At 38.2% G+C, this 22,943-nt stretch overlaps 1 protein-coding gene across 1 annotated transcript in view; it reads left to right on the top strand.

Annotated features, from left to right (window-relative positions):
* The first annotated feature begins 7,586 nt into the window (after nucleotides 1-7,586).
* Nucleotides 7,587-22,943, top strand: part of LOC121954674 (collagen alpha-1(XIX) chain) — a 123,470-nt gene continuing 108,113 nt past the window's right edge. Inside the window, exons 1-7 of the mRNA XM_042502335.1 lie at nucleotides 7,587-7,661; nucleotides 10,473-10,595; nucleotides 11,501-11,575; nucleotides 11,668-11,767; nucleotides 20,916-21,039; nucleotides 21,137-21,412; nucleotides 22,044-22,124. Coding sequence (XP_042358269.1) covers nucleotides 10,508-10,595; nucleotides 11,501-11,575; nucleotides 11,668-11,767; nucleotides 20,916-21,039; nucleotides 21,137-21,412; nucleotides 22,044-22,124 — 744 coding nt within the window. The 5' untranslated portion in view covers nucleotides 7,587-7,661; nucleotides 10,473-10,507. The remainder of the gene's footprint in view (nucleotides 7,662-10,472; nucleotides 10,596-11,500; nucleotides 11,576-11,667; nucleotides 11,768-20,915; nucleotides 21,040-21,136; nucleotides 21,413-22,043; nucleotides 22,125-22,943) is intronic.

Consider the following 22,943-nt stretch of genomic DNA (forward strand, 5'->3'; position numbering starts at 1 on the left):
GTTAAAGAGAAAGTCATATCCTTGAAGCATTTGGCATAAAAAGAGATACTTAAGTTCAAATTTTTTTTCACATGACACACGATGGTGATGCAGGTTTTTACAATGTAACCACCAAATACTGATGTTATAATCAACAAAAAACAAAGATGCCGTGGTGTAGGCTGAAGCATGATGTTCATTACAGCACTCTGAAACCTGATGGTTTGTATGCAGCTTTAGCTCAACATGTTTGTTGAACAATTTAATGTTGTGGTGTAGTTAATTTATTGCATTATTTTCATTCTTATTAAAAACGGTGAAAACAATCCATCAAAAACAGTTTATACAGGGCGCACTGAAACTCCGGGAGCTGGAGCTCTGCTTTAGGCTGCAGTTACTGTACCAGTGAGAAGTCATTTTGTTTGGATGCTATGCCCAGGTCATGAATACTATCACTGACAGCAGTTCCACACAGATCAATATACTGTAAATGTGTCCCATATATCAAAACACCACCTTCACAACATCTGAAAAGCAACTCAGAATAATGCCCAAATGTTCTGTGATGCCAGCAGTTGCAAGCAAAAAAGGCAACAAATGCATTTATATTGGCACATGTTTTATCCATATGGGAAATACAGTGAGAAGATACAGTTAAGACCAGGCAGATGGGAAGATGTTAAGAAGCACAGAGTGTGTAATGGATGGTCTTACCTGCATAGATTGTGCTGTGTGTATCATCCACAGGGAAATCTGACAGAGAGGAACCCAAAACAAAATCTTTTGCAGAAAAAAAGGCTATTTATTGATCCTTAATCATCACGCATTGACTATTTATGTTATACATCCTACCAATGGATGTGATCCTTCCCGCCACTAGAGGGCAGACAAGCTACAAATGCATAAGTGGGGGAATTACTAAGTTTGCGTCCAAAAATAGTTTTCTAAATATACCTTAATGGATATACATCTATATCTATAAAGTGAAGAAGGGTATAGAAATGAACATGATTTCTGCAAACGGTTCTAATTTACTTGCTGAATGCATTTTGTAATTTAACCCTCCTCCTCTTAGAAGAAATGGTTGCACCCATAGTTTGTGCTCCGCCCAGAGCGCGAGATCGCTGTGTTGCGTCTTAATTATCTTACATTTTTGTTGTAGTCTGACTGATGGAGGATGCGTTTTAAAAGATTTTGACGTTAGCTTAGCTAGCATTTTCGAAACATGGAGGTGAGTTTCATGAAACTGAGACAGTAAAATGTCGCAATTCCGTTTAGTTAAAGTTACAGTCAGCTAGCGTTAGCCGCTAGCAAACACATAGCTTCTTGCTAACTTGCTAGCTAATACCATGGATGTACTAGGCTAATACTCACTCTGTTGGTCATACGTCACATGAATGTTTGACAACAACAGGAGGGTTTCTGCCTAGGAAGGACAGTGATATGCCAAGAAAAATGAACTGCACAATTCAGACATAAACATGGAAACTAATTTTGGCTCTCTCTTACAGCCAAAGATGAGAAATTAGCCACCTGACTTCCTTGTTTGCCATGAATGACATCACTACAATTGAAAGTGTTACTATGAAGCAGGCCTATGTATTTGTATTTCATTACAATTGTTTCTGCTATATTCTGTCAAGTATATATATTTTTGTTGTGCAGTAGCACTGTTATCAAACTATTACTCCCATTTGCCATCTCATGTTGTTTATCCCCTTGAAACCCGAGCAGATTGTGTTGATTTCTTTCAAAAACATGGGAAGAAGGCAATGAACAACAAAAGAATAAATGACATAAATTAAGCAAGAAATTAGTAAAAAGTTCAAGTCAAGTTTTGAAACAGTGCTTAAAGACATTAGAATAATTCTGTAACATAATTTTAAATATGTAATTATGACAATTATAAGTATAGTTTTTCCTGAGCTTTTTTCTTTTTTCCCTAGCTTTTTCTACAAAACACTGACAAGTGTTGTCAAAGGGTAAGTGGGGATTTTAAAATTTTGACTTAATTTTTGAGAAAAACAATTCCTTAGTCAAATGATATCATTAATGAAAAACTCTCAATCGTAAAACAATAAGGGCACAATCTGCAGCACACCATATGTTACAAGAGCGCCTTGAATAAAACATGAGGTGCTTTAAGTGCACAGACTCTGGAAATCACAGGGGTAAAAAAAATCTCTAAAAGGGCAATTTCTGGCATTATGTCTTGGAATATTTTTCGACACGTCGGGAGGGCGCCAAACATGTAAATGTAATGTCTTGGGGTCAGAAACAGCATGACCATCTGTTGCTTGCCACATCCCCCTGTCTCCCTTGTTATCCTGCTTTTCACTGAAGTGTGAACTGTCTATTAAAGCTGAAATGCCATGGAAAAAGTATTTCAAAGGGCAATTCCAGAAATGCTAGGGTGTAGAGGCATAAATTAAGAGAACATTTTGGAAAATCTGCTTTCAAAAACAAATTTGTAATGAATTTTAGAATGAATTTTTGACCTCTGACAGGTGGTATAGTTTATTTCTCTGAAACAAGAACATCAAATCCTTGGGTGTAAATGCTGGATATGCTGCTTGCATTATTTGTCAAAGAACAAAATGTATTTCAAAGCATTGTAATTAAACAAATACTAATTTGTGTTATAAAATGTTAAATAATAATGATAGATATGTCCACAAAACAGTCTTACAGGTTAAAGAAATGACTTACAATTGCATAGTTATTCCAAAAACACTTAAAACTCCAAAGTATTCAATTTTTAATGGAATAAAGATATCTTGGGAAGCTGCTGAGATTTCTGTCTCCACATCAGCACAGTGGATGTAAGGTGAATAGAATTTAATTTGAGCCACACACACCATTAAAAAAAAAATCAACAGCAATGTGTCTTTTTGAACCAATGTTCTGTTTACTCTGGATAAACCACAGACCTCACTGAACTGTTTTTATTAGAACTGTTAAAGTAATACCCTGAAAACTTCTGACAGCATGTGATTTAGCAATGTGATTTACGAAGGATTTTAAGGACGGTACAAGCGCAACACCAACCCTTAAATTCAAGCTAACAAATGATAGAATTTCACCCTTTTTCACACAGGTTTGGAACAACAACACCACACTCTGTCTTTGCCCAGACAGCAGCGACCAAGCAACAGCATGGCTTTTCACAACACTGTGAGTAGAGGACTATGTTCCAAAAGAAGACAGCGAATCAAAATAGGTTGGATTATTATCAAAAAATGTTTGATCTCATTCTCAAAAATGAATGGTTTGTAATTTCTTGTCAGCCCAGTAACAAGCTATTTTCATAAATCCAGACATCACTTAAATAACAACTAATGAAATCATTCTGTTAGTTGACAATGCATTATTTATGAAATATTAATTTAAAAGACAATGTTTTTGAAATTAAGACTCATTCATAATTTTGGTGGTATATAATAAATTAGAACCAGGAAATGCTAAAGATTTATATTAAATTACAATTTAATGTCCCTATTTTGTATAAATGACTTTTGTTCTCAGTGATGCTGTTTCTTGTATGAATACTTCTGCAGCATATTTCTCAAACAACAACAATCATCTCCAGGGTATTTTAGAGCCTCCTGACAGCCTTGGGGACCTTGGAACTTTATAAGATGTCACTCCAGTTAGGTTTGCTTGGTACATTTACCTTGATGCAGCACTTGGTGGGTGGCATTTGTCACCTGTTTTTTCTCGACACACTCTATCTATTAAGTGACAGCAAAGGCACATAAGTTTAGGTGATGCCCTGACCGTGATGTAAGGCTGTAGATGATGCAGTCCCCACATATGACTCTGTGTTTGCACTAAAGAAACATTTGCTCTGTCAGTGTTATATCTAAATTGTATTTCTTTCTTAATGCAGAAAGCTTTTGTTTGAATGCATTAACTGAAATTTTGCTTTCTTCAAATTGCATCAATGACCAGTTAGTGACAGATGCATTTTTGGATGCAATATTTGCACACATTAGATAGAATAAGAATTTATCTTATGGATTACAACAGTCCTGTTGCCAGAGGAAAATGTTGGCATTGTATGCTTTTGCAAACCCCAGATTACATTTGCACATTCATATCTATTATATTCACGTTTATAAGGGGATGCAGTATATGAGCTGACTTTGTCATTGGGAGGTGAAGGGTACAGTGAACGGTGTGTCACATAAGCGAGACACCTGCCAAGCTGCAGACCAACAACAAAACAAATTGTTATTTAGTAAGACCTTGCTGTGATTTTATCAGCTTTTATTAGGCACCGAACGTGGGTATTCCGTAGCAATTGGTTGTTGTTTTTCATTAGGGACAGTGCCATGAGAAGCAGATGTTTTTTACCAAAACATTGCTGCATTTTTTGCCAGAACAGTGGCACGAAAACTGGTTGTTATTTCCCTGCTTTTCCAGCGGGGACCATGCCCCCAAAACCGTGTATTTTAAGCCTTATTACTTTTTCCTTACCATAACAAAGTGGCTTTTGTGCATTAACCTAACCCCACATAACCACAGTGCTGTTAAAATGTTACGTTTCGACAAATCTGCTACATAATAACAAATGTAATATATCTCTGATTTACAGAAATGTACAATGCCAACATGCAAAATATTTTTCTAGCAATTAAGTTGCAAACATAAAGCATAAAGATACAGCCCTTAAATGCCCTCTACTGACTAGAGTCTTTTCAGGGCAGTTGTGAAGTTGCTGTGAAACAGTACACGATAGCCTGCTGGGCCATAAAGGCACCGTACTATTTTCATTATTTCACCACCCCAGTCTTGTCCCAACCTTAAAGGGTCAGTTCACCCAAATCAGAAAGTTATCCACCACTGAGAATTCTACTGCCACCCCAATACAAGAAAGGTGAAGAAAATTTCATATCATTGAAACTTTGTTTGTTTTCAGTGTTACCAAATAACAGACCTCATAGTGAACTGTTTTTGTTTCAGGTATTTTTGTATCGAAGGAATATAGTAGTTCCACTGTTTAAAGTGTAGATGCCATCCTGAGAAGCTGGTATTCCCTTGCTGCATGTCAGCCAGGTTCAAGAAATTATTCAGTGTGAAAGACTCTGATTGCAGATGGAGAGGGTGTCCTTTTTGTTGAAAGGGAAAACTATTCCCCTGAATGCTTGTGCACAACCTTGTTATCAATCTATTGTTTGTTGGAAAAAGGCTCTAATGAACAGCTAGTGAAATGAGAGTGAATACTGAAGGAATGAATCGACCAGACTCAGTCCAGAGAACATTGGGGCTGATACAGATCCTGGACCTGAGTAAAAATAGGAGTAAAAATAGATACTTCAGCTTGTGTTGAATTTACGTCACAGTGCATTTCAGCTGAAAAGACAGCCAATTTGCTTAAAATGGATGGATGGATGTATGAATTAAAATGGTCAGTTTCAAGCAAAGTTAACTTAAAAAAGCAATTCAGTCCTCACTCTGAACAAAACAAAGGATTACAGAAAGACCAAAAAATAATGCAGTGCTTATGCTTATGCAGGAAAGAAATGTAGCCATCTGCTTCACTGCAGTCTTCAGTTTTTCTTTAAACCATTTTCTCTTTGTTTCTTTCATCGCGCAGACTGAAAAGTATGTCTGTGTGTGTCCCTGTGGTGAAGGGGAGGGTGCATAGAAATCATCTGTCTAAACAGTTAAGTGTGTGGAGCCTGAGCACCTGTTTTCTGTGGACGGGTGTTGAACTGTTGGTGTGCTGTTTCAACAAAAACTTTGGGGGACAAAGTACCTGCGCTTTAACCTTCATTTAATTTTAAAAACATACTAATATAATATACATGAGACATATAAAAACAGTTTCAACATGAGCAATCCCTCAGTGGGATGTGGAAAATGGAGGAATTAACAGCCTATAGATATTACACTATTAAAACTGCTAAATCTGCTTGTTAAAGGGTATTTTTCATCCTGGACCCTAATTTCCAATGTTTTTGTGTCTGAGTGACTTATAGAAACAATTTTTAAAAATTAGTCCAGTATTGAGTGAGACAACTGCAGCTGGCAGCTGCAAAAGAGGCCACAATGTAACCAGTTTGGGACACTTGTGCATTGCAATTTACATCCACTAAAAGTTTTTGCCACTGACAGGTCCAGTTGTAAGTGTCTGACAACATTATGGAAAGGATCACCACAGGAGAAGACCTTTTGTAAAAGATTAACATCCTTTTTGTTTATCCAGAAAAAGCCAAAAAATCACCATCGCAAAACCCACCAGAATCCATTTGAAAAAAATGTAGTTTATTGTGTATAAAGACAGCATGTTTTCACATCTAACTGGGTGCTAGGAGTTTATTTCAACCAAACCAGAGTTGGTGATTGTTGGAACAGTGGAGGGACAAACCAAGATGGCTTTTGTTAGTCTTACTTGGTTTTTGTTACAGAGTGAGATCCTTTTTGTTCAACCAGAAGCAGCCCATGAAATCGCAATCGCCGAACTCATCAAAACTACACATAAATGCATAGTAATTTTATCATTATAAAACACGCTTCATTCAAGGTCAACAGAAAGCAAATAAAACCAAAAAAAGCTGTATTTGCACTGCTGGTTGAAATACAGCCTTAATTCACTCAGTTATGTGTGAAAATATGCTGGCTCTATACGTGTTAAAATGAAGGGTTTAGGGATAACGAGCTTTAGGCTTTTTCTGTTTAAACATAAAGGATCTTACTCTTTAAAAAATATTTAACTCAGTAGGGTCGTTTCCTCAATGTTGTCAGACACTTAAAATAACAATCTGACTCTGTCAGTGGCAAAAACAAGCATTTTTCACAGACATAAATCAGCAGTGCGCAAATGCCCCTACTGGTTACACTGCAGCATATTTTGCAGCTGCTGTTTGCATGCGCTCTCTGTCAATACTGGACCAGTTTCAAAAAATATTGTCTACATTATACACTTGGAAACAAACACAGGGGAAAATAGCATCCAGGTTGAAAAATAAAGAAGTTATCCTTTAACATTGTTGTCCTCCACATAGCAGTGCAGTATTGCGACATGGCATTCTGACTAAAATAGTTTGTGTATGGAGGCTGTTGCTGTAGGCCTGCCTGTTCAGCTTAGAGCTGTCACTTGATTATGTGGAATCATCTTTGCCATAGTCTGCTCTTTATACATGTATAATTTCTATGCTTTGGGGTATTATGTGATGAAAAGACAGGTGAGATTTGTTTTGTATAAAGATGAATTATGTGCAAAGACTTAATGTTTTGTTCTGATATTTACTTTCATGCTCTCTGCACATGAAGTCACCTTAAAGGCAAAAGACAAAGTATTAGGCCTTCTATTCAGAGAATTTGATAAGATGATAATACATCAAACGCTGTTTAATTCTCGCACCTGGCTCAGTGAAAGAAGAGAGTTTGTTTGAACCCCCGCTGGGCATTTATTTCCCCGTTAATATGAAAGCTTTCAGTGTGTGTTGCTCTTGTTTGCTGAAGTCTCTGTCAGTGCATTTCAGTAATAATGACAGAGTGGGAGGGCCACTCGGTGCAACTAATAAGGACCGCGATCTAGCAGCAGGCGATCCCACTGTGACTTTTATTTCCAAGTCCAGGAATCCGGAATCACACTGATCGTAATCACACATGGATTATACTCTTTTCGCCGCTTTTTATTTGTTTCTGCCTTAGAGGAAACTTTCTCAACAACTGTAAGTACTCACAGAGCAAAATTCATTTCACAGTAAATTTAAAAATCGGGTTAATGTAAATATCAACGTGTTAACCTATTGAAAACCCGTTACTAACGGACTCTTTTTGCATCTTGTCGCTCGGTATTAAAGTGTTTTATTTTCCCCCCGCATGGTTTTCTAACTTGCGTGCTGTTCACCGGGACACAAGCCTTATGAACAGGTTATATTTCTGATTTATGAACGCTCTGCAGCACTAAGCATGTACCGTTATGCATCACTTGTGAACAGCAAATGTTCGGGAGAGAATATCAAAAGCTTGATGCCGTAATTATTAAAAAAATAAAACACGCAGCCAATCAGCGGTCGCGCAGAGAAACACGCTAGTTTGAATATTGCAAAGTGTTTGAGTTGAAGTTATTTGACCGAAAGTGGCTGAATGAATGATGCGGGATAGAGTAACTTCCCTGCTCATGCTCTGTAATGTGTGATAGCTGACAAAAACAAATGCACTGTCATTTTAGGTTTGAAATCCACGTAGGTTTACAGCAGATGGTGCAGCAGCGTTGCTGGTAAAACAGTGTGTGGTCTTAAAGTACCAATTTAACTCCCACTGAATCCTCAATAATAAAAATCAGTCAAGCTGTAGAGTAACTGCAGGCTTTAGAACTGCTGCTGTGTATTGCATGCATTTGCAGAAATGACGGGAATAACATTCACACAGACATGGAATGTGATACCTCTGTAGTGCTGCTTGTCTAGAGCCCATGCATGGTTGTAGTTGTAAGTGGCACGGTCACTTCATCCACAAGCGCCATGATACTGTAAGGCCTGCATGCAAAACTTTATGATCCAGTGGGAGAAGGCGCAAATGCTTGCAGCAAGGATGGGAATTAATCATTGTGGGGGGAAAGATTAATTTGGATAAGACAGCGGCAGTTAAAAGAAGGAGAGTATCATGAAAAATAATGTTGGTCACACTTTGTGAGACTGTGCATATAAATTAAGTTAATGTGTAGTGGCTGTATTCTGGGCTGTGGAGGTCAAGTTCAGCACTCAGCTCTGTCATTTTCCCCAAGTGGAAATAGATAAATGTGCACCAGGAAGGAAGGATTATAGTCTTTGTAGCGGGATTACAGTTGTGCTGCCACAAAACTAAACTGAAAAAAAGCATGTCAGTCATTATGAGTTGTAATTTGCTACTTCATTTTTTTGTGAGATTTGGGAACAGATGTGACTTGTTTTGTTGTTTTTAAGAGAGTAATCACACAACCAAATGATTGTTGACAAATGATTTTTATATTTATTCAGTGCCATGCTTAGATAAACCTGTTTGTGTGATTCTGTTGGATTGTTCTGTCTTTTTAAAATCCTTGAAAGTCCTCCAAAAGAAAAAATAAAAACACCTCAAACAATTTTAACCTTTTGTGTTAAATCATCATAACTATTTTGGCAGTGCAACAGTTTTGTAGGCAAAGCAATCTAAAAGTTACTAAAAGTGTTTTGTTTTAATTTGAATAGTCCCCTTAAATTGACTGACTTCACTTTGGATCAGACTCTTACCATCCAGGGTGACTCTGACGGAAAAGAATTCTTGCCGTCTTCGCAATGGCACGAGAGTAATGCAGTAGATTTGGTCTGGCATTAAAGTCAAATGGCTTAAGAGAACTACTTGTAAGTGGAGGTTTCCCTGTTTGATCCTTGCACGCGACATCCTTGAACAAGACACGGCTGACAGCCTACAGATCAAAACACAACAGTGTGTTAATAGAGTGCTACAGAAACAAAGATCAAGGCTTTGGCATTGTGACTAAAACCAGACAAAACAGTACACATGGAGCCAGCAATCTTTCATTTTAGATGCACTGTCAACTTTATTTGGAATACTGAGGATTTCAGATATAGTAAAATAATGGTAAAAATGGATAAACTTGCTAACATGTATTACAATAACATGCCATATGGTGTAACATCTCACATAGTAATACTTGCCCTTTTTATTGTCATTATCTCTTTGTAGATTTTATTCTGAATTTAAGTATTGGCACAGTTAAGCAGGCAATCTGTGGTGCTGACACACTGACCTAATGAATAACATGCTGTCTGTGGAGAACAAGAGGAAACTTGGCTCGCTACTAAACAACCAAAACCTTAACGTAAACATAGCTTAGTGTGTAATGATTTAGCTGCATTAAAAGCATCTCCATCCATCACTGTATGGCAGGTGTTCATGAAAACTAATGAATGAAGGACTCAGAAGTGCATTCTGCAGATTGAGTGGCTTTACATAAACACACAAAGAGGCTTTAGGAACGTACAAATGTGCATGAGAGTGGGAGTTAAAATAGATATGAGAGATATGATTTACAGTCAAAATTGAATTTCACAGTAATAGAACTTGCACATAATCATATTTTATGGATGTTTTTAAAAGAAATGAAAAACCCTGATTTATATACAATTAATAGAACATTGTGAAATAAGACTGCAGCCAGAGAAGAGGAGTCAAATCTGAAGTTTTATCAGTCTTAATTTGCGTAGTGATCACATACTGTAGACATCAGACTGTTGCAGTGCAAAGCTGGGTGAAAAGTAACAGTTTCTGTAGCATCCAGCAGAATAGCGAGTTTATAATAAAGATCAGTAGAGCCAAATTGTTTGCTTGTGTCTGCTAAATTCTATTAGTTCTGCCTTTGATGTCACTGTAACTTTGGTAAAAATATTTAAGATAAGCGTGAGGCATGTTTTTGAATTCATTTTATTTTATTTTTGTAATGTATTAATAATGAATTGAACATATTGTAAATTTAAAACGGTATTGTTTGCATCAAGGTTTTCAGGTGGGGCTTCCTTCTTATGCCAGAGCCATGATCTGCTCCTTAAGATGGACTGCTTTCCTCTGGACTGTACATTTTATTCATTTTTCTCATGGAATGGCAGTGAGTGAACCAACAGGTATATGCATTTGTTTTCCTCCAGTTTTTTTCCAAACAACTTATGTCATTTTGAAATCTATCTATCTATTTATCTATCTATCTATCTATCTATCTATCTATCTGTCTATTTATTTACCCACCCCCCACCATCTCTCTCTCTCTCTCTCTATCTCTATCTCTATCTCTATCTATCTCTCTCTCTATATATATATTTCTTACATCTATTAATGTGGAGGTAATAAACAGATAGATGGATGCGTGTATGGCAGATAAATCGTCAAATATCTTATGATTAAAAGACATGTAGATAATCACTTATGATAAGGCACTAAAATAATCGTGTATTAAAATATTAAAAAGTTAAACTATCAGTATAAAGGGGATACCATATCCATACCCTTGTTAAACTTAAACCTCTTTAACTTTGTGTTTTACAAAAGACATTTTAAATGTTGTGGTTCACAATGTATTTTCAGTGGCACCTTTTGTAATGCCATTATTTGGGGAGTCCACTTTATATGTTTGAAAAAGACTGAGAGTGTGACAGCTTAAACCCAAATTTTAGACTTGTACAAATCTTACGATACTATCAGTATTCATTCAGTCAGTCTCCATTTAATTTGTGTGAAGGCAGATCTAGGCTTGCTTCTAAATTACATCTCAGAGTCTTGTCTCTGTTGGTTATTTTCTTTTTTGAGTTTAAAGTTTTAAAGATTAATGGGGGAAAAACTGAATTGGTTTTCTGCTCTGATGTCGATATCTGCTGAAGAAGTTTTGATTTTCAAATGAAAGGAAATGCACTGTGGAAATTAATTCATGATTCAGTTTATCATCTTCTGTTTCACAATACTTGTCAAAACGGGTTCAAAATATAAATAAACATGTGTACCTGGCACAACCAACTTCTTGCTGGCTTTCCTCTAGATGGCTTGTGTCCCCTGCTGAGTGTAGAGGAGAACAGGTTCTCTGACGTCTTAGATCGTCCCCTGCAAATCACAGGTACGCTCTGAATTGTTCTCAACAATTGCCTTATAAATATGTAAACACTGGCTTGTTTAAAATATAGTGACACATTGTTAACCTGTTCCCAGGATTTGACCTCACAGAAAAGTTTCTTCTCCGTAAGGGAACAATCACAGAAGATCTGCCGTCATTCCGATTAGGAAGCAGCCCACTCATTAAGCCAACGGAGTGAGTAGCATGCTCATGTGTGTTTATTTTCTGCTTCATTTGGGTTCAGATGTTGCTCTCCGGTTCCTTATTACGTCTGAGGATAACTCAGACAGGCAGCCTGCATGTCATCCATGACCCAGTAAATAATCTCCCTACGTGCTGCTTCATTTCTACCCCTGTCATGCTCTTGCTATGGAACTGTGGCACGATGCAGGCACGCTATAAGATGCAGTCACTCATGTGTGGCCAGGGCTGTGAACAGTACAAAACTGCAGTATTCACTTTGGATTAACACCTAGGCTATTACTCTTTTGCTCCTACATGTATGACCAATGAATATGGAGGTTATTTCTCACAACTCTGATATTGCAAGACCACATAGTACTGTAAAAATATAAGTAAAATATTACTGCTGTTATAGATCTCTGCTGTGCAGACTATGATGAGGGTTTAAACTTGCTTTCCTTCTGGTATATGAAAAAATAGTGTAGCCATAACTGGAATTCATGAAAGGGCTGGCTTGAGGCAACCCAGATACACTCTGCTCAGAGCAATAGTTCCATTTGCCTTGGCTAATAAGGGCAAGCTGTGAGGTGAGCTGTTAGACGGGGAATAATTTGAACAGAATTAATATATATCACGTTTATTCTAGAAATCTCCTAAGGGCAAAAAGTGGGACATAAAGGGATGGGAAAAAACGTTAGAGCACGTATAATAAGACAGGAATATTAAAATAACTACATAAATGACACACGGTGGTGCCATTTACTGAAGACCTTTATTCCCCCGGTCAACTGCTGGGACAGCTCTGTGACTTCACCTCAATGCTAATATGATGATATGGTGGGGATTTGAATTTGATCTAATATTTATAAAGGCATATTACACTTCCACATTTTTTACTTTCGGTTGTGTTAAGAAAGAAAGGTGGCACATGAACCCAAACTTGGCTTTAGAGTGATTTTACAAAATGTGTTTTGAGACGTTCATTGTTTTGTGTCCTTAGGTTGTAACAGTGAAAGAGAACACTTTGTCATTCTTCCGGGAGGGGAGGATATTTTTAGCATTTTTACATGACATGCGACTGTAAACATTTACTGCCACTCTCTCCCTGGCTAGGTGAAAGAATCTTAGCGCCAGGTGATTTGTGATCTGCTTCCCCCATTCAGCCAGCCAGCCGAAAATACATTTACTTCAGCCCTTCCCTCAGTCTGGGCCCATAGTGCAAGAAGATGCTGGTTCTCAATGACACTGCTGACAGTGTCATTGGTTATAGTGGCGAGACTGCGATCCCTCTCATATCCAATTATCTAAGTACTTTGACAGGTGATACTGCATGTCAGCTGAGGGAGGAAAGCGAGGGCAATTGCACGAAGCAGGAGGCCCCTCTGCCCCTGCCACAGCCACTAAAACATTGCTCACTTTGCTCTCAGGATATGCAGCAATAGATGCTCCACTCTCTAGATCTGGCTAATGTTCTGCCAGCTCCTTGGCACAGTGCAGGTTATGGTGCATAGATCAGAGCTGACACGCTCAAGAAACATTTGTGTGAGGAGACAAATTGCCCTACAAAATGTAACATGTATTTGAAACGTGCTCACACAGTATTAAAGCGCAGTACTGCAGTCGCTGTCTCTCTCCAGAATACTGAGCTTTTCTTTCTTCAACTGTTCAGCAAGAGAAGATCAATGAGTGGTTTTCTTTTCTTTCCCTGCTATTTGCAGTAGGGTAGCAAGCAGCCTCATTGGACTACAGTTTTGTGACTGACATTTCAATCCTTGTTTTGTAAAACAAGAATTACCCATGTATAAAGGTAGAATTCACACTTATCTTTATACATATTTATTTCTGATTTTTATTGGCTGTACCTTGACAGTTCTCAGGACTGTTTGTTCTTTTCCAACGGATTAGGACAGATAACAGTCAGTATGTAGCTCAGCACAATAATAATTTAATAATGATAATAATTTTCTCTTAAACATAATAGTCATTGCTCAATTTAAAATGGAATCAACATCCCCCTTGAATGTGAACACCATCTCTTATTATGTGGTCATCAAAGCAAAATGCTAAATGGGATAAGCTATTTACATATCATGTGTAGATGCTGGAGATACCATATATTTGAAATACAGTTGCAAAGGAAGCTCAGAGGCTTCGATATAGTGTATCAAATTACTAGGGTTTGTGTTTGTTTATCAATCTGTAGCTTCGGTGGTTTCTGACTGTCAGCTATTTAATCATATGGGCCTGCTGCAATCAATACTGTGGGGCTGACTCACTCTTTTTAAGTCATAAGAATCTAAATTATTTCTGGGAAATTCAGTGCTTGTCTGAATTTTTGATTTTATGCTTAGAAATATGTTTTGTAACCATATGGGCTGGTGTCAATGGTCCTTTTAGCCTGCTATCAGCATGAAGTACTTTAAATTATCTACTGTCAAATCCACATCCTCATCCTGAAACTTGTGTCATGCTGTCTGTACAGGCAGCAAGAAGAATGACTCAATGTAGACCCACAGACTGAAGGGAACAACTGAGTAATTTTAATGATAAAGCTTAAAGTCAAAGGCAGCAAGTCCAAACAGAGGTAGCTTAGACTCCACAGGTTAAAGTCGAAAAAGGCAAGTTTTTTGCCTTAACATGTCATTATGTAGTGAATGTTGACTGGACAGTGTGATGGCTATAGAATAATGACACCATCTGTGTTTAGATTGAATCCATACAAGCCTAGCAAAAATGAAGGCTGAATTTACAGCATGATTTAGGAAGGGCATCAACCATTGCACAAAACAAATAGCAACTTTTCTTTTCCTAGGATGGCGATGGCATGACCCACCCTGCTCTCCCTCTGATTGGCTAATACTCATTGCCTTTGTTGGTTGGATTGATTAGGTTTTGGCTAGAGGAGTGAGATTGGTTAGGGTAAGAATGTCAGGATAAGGCAATCAGAGCAAAGTAAGACAGAGTAGGGTAAGCCATGCCAACACTGTCCTTAGAAAAAATAAATTTGCTTTCTGGTAGCTATCGGCAGGGATGCAGGACTTTGGGGGAAAAGGGTACCAAGTATACAGGGCACCCATGTAAGGAAGGCCCATAAAGATAAAGAAATGCTTGGCTGTGGATGTGGGAAGGGGCTCATAGAGAATGCCAAGGTACGGGGTTCAGAATTTTGTACTACACCTCTGGTACTGGTAGCTATCCTAAGTAAGTGTCAGTATAAGTCCTTTTCAGTTACTATCCCCAGTGGTGGAAATGGCGGACGGAGGAATAACCAACGTCACTATGGAAACCGTTGTAGTTCCTACACTTTGAGGAAAACAGAAAGCAATCTGGTTATCTTTGCAACAGTGGCTGGAACAATAATGCCACTTGGAAATGCTTAGGGTAACAATTTTCTGTTTCCAATTAACAGGAAAGGGGAGGGTCACTATATGGGACCAATTCGCATCTGCCCTGCCCCACTGGTTGCTTGTATCCACCCACAATCCCCTGCCCCCTTCTCTACCACAGAAAGTTTCACTTCAGTTATTTCCTGAATTTATGCAGAGCTGTTCAGAAAGTCACTGGAGCTGCAGCTTGAGTGGCTGTTTTGATGTGAGATATGTTTGAATTTTTGAAATTGTCACGCCCTCTGGTCGTGCCGGCAGCGCGGTTTGCGTCACAGGTATCCCAGCATGCTTTGTATGGGGAACCAGTCGCTTCCCAATACAAAATGAATGGGAGCAGATTTCTGGTTGCGTGAAGTCACCTATAGTGGGGATGCACCCTTATGCATCCTTGTTTATTTAGCTAACTAGCTCTTATCCTGCTGATTTCAGCTCAGATTTCAACATTGGATTACTATTTTTAACTGACGGGACTCGCTGGCTGTGCTTACCACTGCTGCTTTGAGTGGATGATGATGAAGACTGAGCTGGCTGTGCAGCAGCAGCTGATGGAGTTGAAGGAGTTTTTTCAACCAGAAGACAGTCAAAGGTACTGTATTTAAATGACATGATTCGAATCGAGATGTAATGTTACGTTACAGGACCCCCGGGACTTGATATCAGTATCGATAAGCTCGAACATTATTGGTTTTCGGGTTTTGAAGAAAGCAGAACTGGGTCCTCAATAGAACTGGGTTTTGATCCCCATCCCGAGGAAGGAATGAGCAGGTGGATGTACAGGCTGAGTCAGGTGACCGAGACTTGGGAGTCCAAGGTCATCTGATGGGTGGATGGAGACTAGCAGGTCTGGAGAGTAGTGCATGAGCCATGGGGAAGTGAGGAGCAGCTGGAGACAAAGCTGCCTTGACTGCTTGTCAGAGAGTCAGAACAGCAGTTTTGTTTTAACAGTGAGTTTCTACCAATGAACGATTGCACATTTTGTTCAAACAATTCAATGTTGATCAGAGGTAACAAATGACTTGTCATGCAGTCATAGTGCCAGATCACATATATTTGGGAATGTTTGTGTTATTGGTGGCTTGTTGCTATCGTAGTGTTAGCCATCCATTAAGTATGTGTGCAGAGGAACGCTTATTTAAACTGGAATGATGATAACAGCAGTCTCACACATCTCAGCTACACATTTACTGTAACTTCTCTTCACTGGTAGGATATCCTTCTTCCAGATCACAAGTGTTGCATTTGATTTGGCTTGATCACTGGCAGTCCTCTATCATGCTGGCAAGCAAAGCACTTCCATGTTTAAACAGGAAAGAGGAGTCACGCCGAATGGAAGTTATAGTCCTCGCTATCATGAATAATGCATTTAGTGTATAAACTGTCATGGTTGAGCTCACTTTGATCTCTTGGAAGATTGAGTTTCAGTGATAGGGATGTGAGCCAACTAGGCTAACATTTGAGGTTTGATTGTTTCAACTGAAGCAATCTGACTCCTCCAACTCAGTTAAAGAATCCTCCTCCAGGATAGGATTTCTTAGAAGCCGGGACACTAAAACCGCTTCCGGGAGATTCTCTACCAGACCGGTAGTGTTGCTGTGACATTCTGTCAAACCATTGTCCCTGATTGTACAAGGAGCTGTCAGCCAAGCAAAACGCTCGGTCAAAGACGTTTTCCAAGAATTGTGATCGTTTCCAGAAAGCACATTGTCGTTGCTTATAAAAATGGAATTAGTTCTGATTGTAAGTCTTGTGGAAGCCAGGGCGGTACAGTGATCTTATGTACTTGTCCTGATTATTGGTATGAATGTCTGCTATTTTACAATATATGGTACTTACTACATGCACAAGTAATTCCTGTCTAAAAGACATATCATTGAAGTTTTTTTTTTTTTTTTTTTTAGCTGTTGTTTTGGCTGTTTCAGTAATTTGGCTTGGAACCAGGCATAGCTACTTTACACTGTATAATCACACCCTGTAGTATACCAACATCACACCACTTGCACTGCAACAAATCATTATTAACGAGTGCATTTTTTTTTTTTGAAACACTAAATGTTAATTGTCTAAATGAAACTTTTAAGAGACAGGGAAAACAAAATCACACAAATTATAGTGTGTTGTTAAAGTTGTGTTTGCATTGTAGCATGAAAGCAGGGAAAATTAATGCAGATCACTCATTACCTGTGCAATAACCCTGTAACACCAAGCATCCACTTTACCTGTTAATTATTAATTTCAGTCTAAATACTCATTGTAATTGTGAAATTAAATTATTAAAGTAATTAAACATTAATTAAATTACTTAAACATGGTAATTAAACATGCCCAATTAGGGCTGGGAAATACATAGCTATTATATCAATATTATGATATGAGACTCGATGCGATATGAGACTGGTTTTAAAGGCTGCATTACAGTACTTTTGTAAGAATTTTGTGAAAGCACCAATAGCCAACCCTACGATATTGTCATAGTACAGATATCGAGGTGAAAAACAAAATCAACCACCACACACTGAAGAACTTAACTGTCTTTATTCAGAGCGAGCAACGTATTTCAGTTTTTCTTTTTTTCAGTTTTTCATAGTGTATCAATAATAATAATACTTGCTGTTTTTTGATAAACATTGTCATGTTTTTTGTATTATGCTATTATGCTGTGTCATTGCACCATTGTATTACTATTACGATTTAATTGTGTTGTTGCTGTTTTATACAAAAATACTTCCTTACATATATATGTTTTTGTAGTCATAGTACAGTTTATGTTACCTGTTCAGTTTTGTAATCCTAGTCTGAACTATATGTCTATTTCTGTGTTTACACTTTGAGAACAACTAAAAACAAACAATACAAAATCCTCGTACATGAACACACTCTGCTGATTCTGACTCATTATCACTTACTTAAACATGCTGAGTAGCATTTTTCCAAAGTGTCAGAAAAACATTGTTAAAACCAGCCGACACTGAGCTCTGCTATTTAGCCACAGATGGCAGTCAACACAAGGTCAAGAACTTTAACCCTCTGGGCTCTCAGAGATCAAGTGTGCCACACTGTAGACAGGTTGTGTTTTGAAATAAGAGCAGACTTGGTTGGGGACTTTGTAAAGAAGTGTGTGAACTCAAGGGCTCAAACAGAAAACAGGCAAACAGTGTGTTTTGCTGAGTTTCTCAGTTATATTAAATCTGCTTGACTGTATTATGTTCCATAAGTTGCAGTATTGTACAAAAGCCCATGGAATTCTCTTTTACATTTTTCTTGTATGTTACTCCCTGCCTCTTATTATAATGTGTAATACATTTGGTACAAGCAGTTACTGTACATGCAGCATGGAAATATTCTGTTGAATGTATTTAATAAATCTTCATTTTTATAAATTGCCCTGCCACATTTCATATTGATTTGCGGCTGAAATAGTCCTTTAGCCCTTGGGCAACAAATAACCTTTCCAGCCCTTGGCCTCTCAAAAAGGCATTTTTGGGGAGCTTTAACTGGGTGTATTTATCATTTTAGTCATGTACCGTTTACACCAAAATCTCAAAGAATTCAAGGGACACAATAGAAGAGGGTATGAAGCTCTGAGAGAATAGGAGATGATATATTGGAGTGAAAACTAATTTCCAACCTGTCTGAAGAAACTCTCTCTCTCCCTCCCCCGGGCTGTGCTCTGCCTTCTCAATGACCTTATCATTGCATTATTATTATTTTTGCTGATCTTGATTTATTATGTTTATGCTCTTCCACTTTTGACTGTTAATCTGAGTCTGGAGTTAGGGCCAGGGTTAGAGTGTTTTGAAGGGTACAATGTTTTTAAGCAATGTATAAAATTAGAAGGGGAGTTGGGGTGTGGGTTCAGAGATGAGTTACTGAATAAGCTGTAATTCATTTGAGAGTGGGTGTGATTTGAAATATGATATTGTTTTTCCTATATATTTCCTATTTTCTCTGCGTAGTTTGCTCCTGCTGGAACAAAAACAGCTGTGAACACAGAATTGTTGTTTGGCTCTACAGAGCAGCTGAGGTCACACACGAAAACCTATAACTGCCGCGCACGAGGCATCTATAACCATATAACTGTAGCGCACTGTATCTCATTGAGGTAAAAGATTGGTCTCTGAGATTTTGGATCAATTTCTACATGTTTTCATTATCTGAAAGACAGGGGAGGCCAGTATAAAATTCATCAGGCTAAATGGAATCAAGTTTGTCAGGTTTATTTATGTGTACAACTGGGCAGCAGGAGGGTATTGAAATGTTTTATTGATCCCAGAAGTTGATTGACCGGTTCATTGTTCAGCCACTGAAGGCTTTATAAGAGTTTGCATTCAATATTGAGAAATGACACATGACATTTTTATCTTTCATTTTTATGATATTTTAACAATATATTTGAAGCTCCACTCAAGCCAGTGTTACCTCCTGTTTTTTGGTGAATGTTATTTCTCAAACACAGAGTGGGGATGTGGTTAATAGTCAGTGGGAATCCATTAACGTAGCAGTCAGATAGCTGTTCTATCTTATGTGTAATGCGATCACACATATATTAGCATGGATAGCGATAGTGGTCACTCTAACATAAGTTATGCAGAGGAGGATTTTTCTCTACCTCCTTTACCTAAAGGAAATCTTTAATGAATCAGCATGTCCTCATACAAATACGGTTCTCATGCTATCTTACAAAAATGCACACACAATGCCTCATATATTATGTAATGAATTAGAGTGTCCTAAAAGTGACATTACTTACCAAATGTAAAGTTAAGTTAGGTTTAGGAAAAGAAACACGGTGATAACCTTAAAAGAGTTCAAAGTTCCCTTGACTTCACATGGCTCTGTACCTAATCTCCTGGGGAGAGCCCCATGTTTTATGACTCATCCACCACCCTAATGTGCCTCCTTATGAGGACTTCCTTCTTTTCCTCTGTCAACATATTGGTCATGTGATGGCAGCCTTCACAAATATATGGGTTGTACATCAATTACTGGTTTGTGATTATTTGAGATGTATACGAATTTTGGTGCATTGCTTTTTGTAAGCATTATGTACAAACAGTGCATGAAAACAGCCTGGTATGAATATGAATCTAACATTCAGTCAATTCAGTTACTTTTGAATGACGACTACAACTATACAGTACATACAATTACTTTACATCAATATTTCCTGGCAATTCATAGTTATCTCTAAGTAAGTTAGCCATACTGTATATTAGCTACTTTGTTTGAAACAGGCTTCCATTTTGGGATCTTCATCAACCTGTTTGCATTTATTTGCCAGTAGCAGCTGAGTGTTGCTTAGTAACTTTATTACTTATATAGCCTACTGTAGTCTGTAGTTAGTAACTTACCCATATCACACAAACTCAGTGAAAAAGTTAAAGTTTCACAGGGCTGTGTTGGGTCTAAAAAATCCCCCCAAAAAAGCTCATCGTCTTGTTTTCCCTGTGATTCCAATAACACGTGTGTATTGTGAACAGTCTGCATCTATAAGTCTTCAGTGTAGCCAGAATACAAGATAATTTGAGGAGCTACCTCACAACTGCACCTGGACCATCAAGTATGACATGCAGCTTCTACTTTAGTCGTATGTCATCTTCTCACTTCAGCAGCAACCTTACTTTTTTTGTTCTTCATCAAAAACCATTCGGCAAACAGTGTAGCTAATCAGTATTGTCAAGAAATGACTCAGAAAATATCATAAAAATGCCAAAATATAGTGGGGCTTTAATGCTTACACCCTATGAGAATCTGACTGTTTCATAATGTTTTTTCAGAGTAATATTTCCAAATGAACTTTCAAGTGAATACTCCCTTGTCACCATCTTCCGGGTGAGAAGAACTACAAAAAAAGACCGCTGGTATCTTTGGCAGATATTCGACCAGTCAGGAGGCAGTCAGGTGGGCCCCACTGTTTGTTTTAATGTCACATATCAGTTTCAGTATCTACAAATATGCTAGAACATCATGGGATGATTTTTGTTTCTGTGCTCCTCAGGTGTCTGTTGTGGTCGATGGTGGAAAGAAGGTGGTGGAGTTTTCTTCTCAGGGCCTGCTAAAGAACCCTCTCCGCTACACATTTAAGAGCCGTGACCTACATGTCCTCTTTGATCGCCAGTGGCACAAGCTGAGCATTTCTGTCCAGAGCAACATAGTCTCTGTTTACATGGACTGCAAGCTAATAGAAAGGAGACTGACTGATGAGAGGGACAGCATTGACCCCAGTGGGCGCACTCTCATCACTACACGAGTGGAGGATGGACGACCTGTAGATGTACGTCCCACGCAATCTTTGTGAAAACATTTTTATTCTTTAGCTACAGTGTCATTGAAGGATTTACAACTCTTTGATGCAGTACTTTTGTTACTCATCTCCATCAATAGTGCTCTAGCTTCACAGACATTTTTGAAATGCACTCCCAGTGCTTTCAAAAGGTATTTAAAAAATGCCTCAGGGGAGTATTTTCTTAATCTCTGTAAAGCCTCTATTGTGTCACATGTGTTACAGTGCGCTGATTCTCAGAGATGCCCCAAAGTGCTAAAATAAAACATTATTTCAGCAATGCCATTTAGTCACCCAATGCCTCTGAGCAAAACTTGGCTTAAGCAGCATTAGCAGCTGACTTTTCAGCCCGTGTGATTTGTAAAGATGTAAAGCCATCTGAAGTCATCTGAAAAAATAGTTCAAGTTCAGCTGCGGAGCGTGTGCTATTCATGCAGAATTAAAAAAAATCAATTTTGGATTTGATGTTTTTGGGAATGTCAATGCTAAGGCAACATCACACTAGAACAGCTGACAATTAGACAAGAGCATAGCTTTGTCAGTGAAAAGAGGTGCATGGTGTGATGATGAAACTGTTGTATGGTGCTGTGTATGGTTCACTAATGATAGCTTTTTTTCACAGATTGAACTGAAACAGTTTCTGATCTACTGTGACCCTTACATGGCAGAAATGGAAAATTGCTGTGAGCTACTGGAGCCAAAGGTAAGATGCCACACTATTAAATACATCAGACTTATACAGCACTTTTCAGAGGAAAAATATGTAAATAATACTATATATATCTGTCCTCTGTCTCTGTGTGCATCAGCCTTCCTTACATACTCAGCAAGGGCCAGGGCAAGTGCTCTACCTTGTGCCAACATTTTTACTTCCGCTGATATTCTGTATCATAGCAACCAGACGTACCCAAAGCGTCTTGGCTGAAAAAAACACTGCACCTCTAAAGTGCTCTCAGAGTGCTCTCTGAGCGCCTCCAGCTCAGTTTCTATGGCGTGCTTGGCATTTTCAGCGGGGAGAAAACACTTTGGTAGACATGGAGCCTTTAGAAATACATGTGAAGGTACAATATTTGTTTGACTTCAACATTCAAGACAGAAAACTGTAGTGCAGTAGATCACCGATAGAAGTACATTCACCAGATGTCTTGTTGCTCTGTATAGACAGACGATAATGGCTCATTTTAACCTTTTTAGTGTGACCAGACAAAGAAAGTGTAACAAGTTTTTTACACTAGTCCATGAAGGGATGACTCCCCAGATAGAAACTTAATAACTGAGATCAAATAACACCATTGAATCAATAAAAGCTAATGTTACAGTGATCCCAAATGGAGAGATGACCTTTGACCTCTTACCATTACATGTTTCCAGAAGCATGCTGTCATGTCCGTGTAAAGTTACTTCAAGGGAATTTTCACTACATTGAGGGGGACTTAATACTGTTTGCCTGATTAGTACTTTCTACGTTTTACAGCACAGTTTACCACATTTTATTTGCAGTATGATGTAACCATACCACAGT

Source organism: Plectropomus leopardus, chromosome 15, assembly GCF_008729295.1.
Source record: "Plectropomus leopardus isolate mb chromosome 15, YSFRI_Pleo_2.0, whole genome shotgun sequence".
In the NCBI taxonomy this organism is placed as follows: Eukaryota; Metazoa; Chordata; class Actinopteri; order Perciformes; family Serranidae; genus Plectropomus; species Plectropomus leopardus.